The 6,000-nt window shown below is 46.1% G+C and overlaps 1 protein-coding gene across 2 annotated transcripts in view; it reads left to right on the forward strand.

Annotated features, from left to right (window-relative positions):
- IMP4 (IMP U3 small nucleolar ribonucleoprotein 4) overlaps nucleotides 1-2,690 on the forward strand; it is a 4,303-nt gene extending 1,613 nt beyond the window's left edge. The window contains exons 3-9 of one of the 2 annotated variants that reach the window (XM_070409203.1): nucleotides 721-804; nucleotides 1,487-1,596; nucleotides 1,674-1,806; nucleotides 1,994-2,046; nucleotides 2,129-2,223; nucleotides 2,344-2,417; nucleotides 2,500-2,690. In XM_070409203.1, coding sequence (XP_070265304.1) covers nucleotides 721-804; nucleotides 1,487-1,596; nucleotides 1,674-1,806; nucleotides 1,994-2,046; nucleotides 2,129-2,223; nucleotides 2,344-2,417; nucleotides 2,500-2,612 — 662 coding nt within the window. In that variant the 3' untranslated portion in view covers nucleotides 2,613-2,690. Of the gene's footprint in view, nucleotides 1-720; nucleotides 805-1,486; nucleotides 1,597-1,673; nucleotides 1,807-1,891; nucleotides 2,047-2,128; nucleotides 2,224-2,343; nucleotides 2,418-2,499 lie in introns of both variants that reach the window. The other variant, XM_070409202.1, reaches the window with a different exon arrangement.
- The last annotated feature ends 3,310 nt before the right edge of the window (nucleotides 2,691-6,000 follow it).

Consider the following 6,000-nt stretch of genomic DNA (forward strand, 5'->3'; position numbering starts at 1 on the left):
ACCCCTGTATTGAAATTCAGGAATATTTTCCACAACTTAGGTAACCACAGTATTGAATATTGTTTAAAAATAAACTGTTTCCTTGGTTTTTTTGTGTGTGCTTATATGGTACTTATTTGTATCCCTAAATCATATTGGTTGATTTTTAGTTTTAAAGGTAGTACTAGGTTATATGTATTCTTTGGCAGTTTTATGTTTTTGTTCAGCATTGTTTCTAAAATCCGTTGAGTATAGTGGAGATTTCCTTCAGGTGAGTATCTTCCATGTGCAAGAATTCCACCAGGGCACACTAACAAATGCTGGTTCCAGGGGCACAGTCATATATAGCTCTATACTCCCAAGGTGGATGTTCCCACAGCCCAGCCCCTATGCCAGGTCAAGCTTTAGTTCACAGAGGAAACTTCTGACCTAGAGCATCATGATTAGCAGCTTTGTTGTCAGAGCGTTTCAGGATTTCTGGTCCACCTTTATACAGAAAGAGCAGTCTAAAAACCTTCAAGCCATGAGACTCAGGAACTGTAGCAAATTGTTTCCTATAACTATTGTTAACAGGTTAGCATGTAGATAGAAATAGTCCCCAACCTCTCACCCCCCAGTATCATCTCTGCTCAGAAAGGAGTAAGAAAGGTATTTTTCCCATCAGGTTTGTAAGCCATAGTGTTGTATTAACTGAGACCTTCATCTGTATATCTCACTTATCCCTCTGTCTTTCCCCTGCAGAGAACCGCCTGATCCCCACGGAGTTACGTAGGGAGGCTTTGGCCTTACATGGTTCCCTGGAGTTTGACGACGCTGGTGGTGAAGGTGACCTTCCCCAACACTGGGGCCCACTGGCCTCCATATCTTTCCTCACACACCTTGAGGAAAGGCTCTGCAACTCATGTTCCTGGAACTGTGCCCCAGAGTCTTCATGGTTCTGCACTGATGGCTACTCAGAGGAGCTCGGCCTGAGTGCTCCCAATTCCAATTAGAGACATGTGATACCACCCAACTTACTCTGTTTTGCTTTGGTCTCCCTCACTGGAATGTGAATTTTGCTGGGACAGGATAGTGTCCATTATGTTCACTGCCATTTCCCGAGCTCTCAGCACTTCATTGGCACCCAAATGTTTTACTCATTGTGTTATTCAACACATCTGAAAGGAATCACAAATGATGTAAATATTTGTTAGGAGAAATAGGAGTCTGTTACCTTTGGCCTTATTAGAATCTGTACTTAATGCTAACACAATAGCCATTAGCCCTGTGTGATTAATACAGCTTAAATGAGTGAAATTAAATCAAATTAGAAAATTCAATTCTGCATTAAACTTGTGCTTGTAGCCAATATGGTTTGGTGCCACCCTATTGCCCAGTGTGAGTGTGGAGCATCCTATCACTGAAGATATTGTCAGATGGTGCAGCTCTGAATGGATTCTGCCACTCCCAAGTTAGTATTTCACTTCCCAAGATAATCTCATGTTCTTACCCCTCATGCATCTGACAGGTGTGACCAATCATGTGGATGATGAATATCGATGGGCAGGGGTTGAGGATCCCAAGGTCATGATCACGACTTCCCGAGACCCCAGTTCACGCCTCAAGATGTTTGCAAAGGTATCAAAAGAAGCAGGGAGTGGAAGATGCTCAGGTACCAGTGGCCTGAGTCCTAACTGGTGTGTGTACACGTGCAGGAGCTGAAGTTGGTGTTTCCTGGTGCCCAGCGCATGAACCGTGGCCGACATGAGGTGGGGGCACTGGTGCGAGCCTGCAAAGCTAATGGTGTCACCGACCTGATAGTTATCCATGAGCATCGTGGCACACCTGGTAAGGTTGGTGGGAGGGAGCAGGGTGTTTGCCGGGTTGGCCATCCGAGAGCAGACAGTCTCTGACAGCCTATCTGGCCCACCAGTGGGGTTCATTGTCAGTCACCTGCCCTTTGGCCCCACTGCTTACTTCACACTATGCAATGTGCTTATGCGACATGACATCCCTGACCTGGGCACCGTGTCAGAGGCCAAACCTCACCTCATCATTCATGGCTTCTCCTCCCGTCTGGGCAAGCGGGTGAGTCTGGGATCATGGGACTAGGGCTGGGGGCAGGCGATGCCAGGCTGGGCATTCCCCTATCTTCTTCCCTCTGCCCCAGGTCTCTGACATACTTCGTTACCTGTTCCCTGTGCCCAAAGAAGACAGCCATCGGGTCATCACCTTTGCAAACCAGAATGACTACATCTCCTTCCGGTGTGTCCATGGGCTGGGCTCTGGGATTGTATCCTGACCTTTGTGTCCCTATACTATTGGTTGTTGACCTATAGCTGCTCCTGCCTCCTCTCACTCCTGCCCTGCCTTCCCTTGCCCCAGACACCATGTGTACAGGAAGACCAACCACCGCAATGTGGAGCTGACTGAGGTTGGCCCTCGCTTTGAGCTCAAATGTGAGTTTGGACTTTAGCTCAGGTCTGTTGGTGGGGAAAAGCTGGCTGTATAGTTGATAATGTCTCTGTTCCCCTCTACCAGTATACATGATTCGCCTTGGCACGCTGGAACAGGAGGCCACAGCAGATGTGGAGTGGCGTTGGCATCCTTACACCAACACTGCACACAAGAGGGTCTTTCTAAGTGCTGAGTGAGCCCATTCTGTTGTCAGGATATGGGCTTGGACCCAGGAGGTGGGGGCGGTCAGAATAAAGTCTGTGTGCCACACCACCCCATTTGCCTCTGTTTGGTTTGGACAGGCCGGATGTCAGGGTAAGTATAAAGGATGATATCCATGGGGTCTTCTTAGCTGGGGACCTGACAGCTTGGGGACATTCTCAGGCCTGGTGTTGACATTGTGTATAGGACAAAGCAGACTCAGCATGTTGGCTTCCTCTTGAGTTATTAGGAGGGTTTGGCACTGTCCCTGGGAGAGTTGGAGCTGCTGTTACTCAGGTGCTCATCATCTGGGAGGAGGATGGGCATGGGTAGCAGGGCCTGTCACATTTGCTCCAAGTAAGCATGAGACTCGGAGGGCTGACACAGAGGATGGGACCTAGTCAGTGCTTCCCAGGATCCCTCTGCCTACTTTAGCACACAGGCACACCTTTCCATTCACTAGGGACACATTGACACTTTAGAGACTACCAACTGTGCACACCACCTGCTCTCTTGTTAGGGAAGGGTTTATCTGAGGTCAGGGCGCGGTCACGGCTGCTCAGGAGATTCTGGGATCTTTACTTGACCTATCCACAGTCATTTGCTTTGCCCTTCCTCTCTGCCCACTTCTCTATTATGTATCCAGAGCCCTGGTGTCACACAAAATGGATGTCAAGATCCTACATAATGCACACAGGTTGACACGAAGGAGAATGATAGCAGTAAGAAAGAGATCTATCATGCCAGGTGCGAACAGGGCTATGAAGAAAAAAGTCAGACGGAAATGGAGAGGGAGAGGCCTCTGCAAGTGCCCTGAGATCTACATGATGACATGAAACAGCAGGGGCCATCTAGATGGTCCATGCAAACTCTTAGGTAGACAGTCCTCATAAGGGTCTCAGGAACAGGAGCAGCCCAGTGGGAGAGGGGTCTTGAGGGAGAGCAGGGGACCCATAGGACCAAATGGGCTATGGCATTCAGGGAGAGCAGGGGATGGGACATCACAGGATGTCCATAATTCTAACTCAACTCTCAACTCATGAGTCCAATTAGTTCCTTCTTCAGGGCTTTTCTGGAGCCTCGCAGCTTGCCACAGCCTCAATATGCTATTAAAAACTTTTTGCAAGTTATGGAGATTTCAAAATACATACAAGAAGTAGAGTAGTATGATCTGTGTTGGTTTCCTGGGGCTACCATAACAAATTACCACGAACTGAGTGTTTGTTTATAGGACGGATGTAGAAGATGAAGATGTGAGCTCTACCCACAAGCCCTCCATTCCTTACCCCTTCCAGCTTCTGATGGCTGCCCACAATCCTTGGTGCTCCTTGGCTTGTAACTACATCATGCTAGTCTCTGCCTGTGTCTTCATATGACCTTGTACTATCTGTGGTCTCCCCTTTTTTTAAAAAATATTTATTCAGATTATTACAGATGTTACTCTTTTTTCCTCCCATAGCTCCCCTCCACCCAGTTCCCACCCCACCCCATGCCCTTATCCCCCCCTGACCCCCGACTGTCCTTGACCATAGGTGTAAGATTTTTGTCGAATCCCTTCCCGCACCCTCCACACCCCCTTCCCCCAGAGAGTTGTCAGTCCACTTCTTTTCTATGCCCCTGATTCTATTATATTCACCAGTTTATTCTGTCCATCAGATTTTTTATTCACTTGATTTTTAGATTCACTTGTTGATAGATATGTATTTGTTGTCACTTTGTTGTTCATAATTTTTATCTTTACCTTTTTCTACTTCTTCCTTTTCTTAAAGAATACCCTTCAGCATTTCATATAATACTGGTTTGGTGGTGATGAACTCCTTTAGCTTTTTCTTGTCTGTGAAGCTCTTTATCTGACCTTCAATTCTAAATGATAGCTTTGCTGGGTAGAGTAATCTTGGTTGTAGGTTCTTGCTATTCATCACTTTGAATATTTCTTGCCACTGCCTGCATAGTTTCTGTTGAGAAATCAGCTGACAGTCATATGGGTACTCCCTTGTAGGTAACTGACTGTTTTTCTCTTGCTGCTTTTAAGATTCTCTCTTTGTCTTTTGCCCTTGGCATTTTAATTATGATATGTCTTGGTGTGGTCCTCTTTGGATTCCTCTTGTTTCGGGTTCTCTGCACTTCCTGGACTTGTAAGTCTATTTCTTTCACCAGGTAGGGGAGTTTTCTGTCATTATTTCTTCAAATAGGTTTTCAATATCTTGCTCTCTCCCTTCTGGCACCCCCATAATTCGGATGTTGGTACGCTTGAAGTTGTCCCAGAGACTCCTTACACTATCTTCATATTTTTGGATTCTTTTTTTCTTTTTGCTCTTCCAGTTGGGTGTTTTTTGCTTCCTCATATTTCAAATCTTTGACTTGATTCTTGGGATCCTCTAGTCTTGTGGGAGGCCGCCCATTATCTTCACTAGCAGAGAAGTGCAAACAAGGATCCCGGAATGCTGGTGACCCTTGAACCCATGGCAAGGGCCTGAGTTATGCACCGATTGTCTAATCCTGATAATGGTGGCTTAAGCTATTTCTTGATCAAATAGTCTCAGAGTAAATCCTCCTAATATTTACTGACCTTTTAAGATAGTCTGTTACTGCAATTACCTGCCTGACTAAGGGTTTTATGCTTAACCAAAGTGAATAAAAGGCTGGTGAGGCCTGGGCACCGGTGGAAATCCTTCCCCTTGAGTTGGACTTGCCCACCTGGCCCCCCAATATTTCCAAATTTTCTCTTGTCTCTTCTCTTTCATTTGTGTGTGGCTCCTCTTCCAGATCCTGAACCCTAAACCATGTGGGGCGTGGGGGAAATAAACATATACAAGTCTCTTAAATCTCTGTATATTATTCTTTATTTCAGTCAGTGTATTCTTAATTTCTGTCTGATCCTTTTCCATTTATTTTTGGCATTCTCACTAAGTTCCTTGGAGGTCTCACTAAGTTCCTTGGAGGTTTCTAGAACATTCTTGAGTAACCTTATAACTGGTTTTGAACTCTATATCCAGTATTTTGCTTTCTTCCATTTCTTTCATTTGTGACATGTTTCTTTGTCTCCACATTTTGGCTGCTTCCCTGTGTTTGCTTCTATGTATTGGGTAGCTGCTAAGTCTCCTTGAGTTGATAGAGTGGCCTTGTGTGGTAGGTGTCCTATAGTGCCCAGTGGCTCGGCCTCCCCAATCACCTGAGGTAGACACTCTTGGTGCACCCCTTTGTGGGCTGTGTGCACAGTCTTGTTGTAGTTAAGCCTTGATTGCTGTTGGTATCACTGGGAGGAATTGACCTCCAGGCCAGTTGGCAGTGAGGACCAGCTGTGTCTACAATGGAAGAGTAGCTGTGCAGGATACACTCTTATGGGAAAGGACTTGCTTCAGTGGGGCTTTGGTGCTTACTGAG

The sequence above is a fragment of the Myotis yumanensis genome, unplaced genomic scaffold (assembly GCF_028538775.1).
Source record: "Myotis yumanensis isolate MYYU_CA2020_CCGP unplaced genomic scaffold, mMyoYum1.0.hap1 SCAF_3, whole genome shotgun sequence".
Classification (NCBI taxonomy): domain Eukaryota; kingdom Metazoa; phylum Chordata; class Mammalia; order Chiroptera; family Vespertilionidae; genus Myotis; species Myotis yumanensis.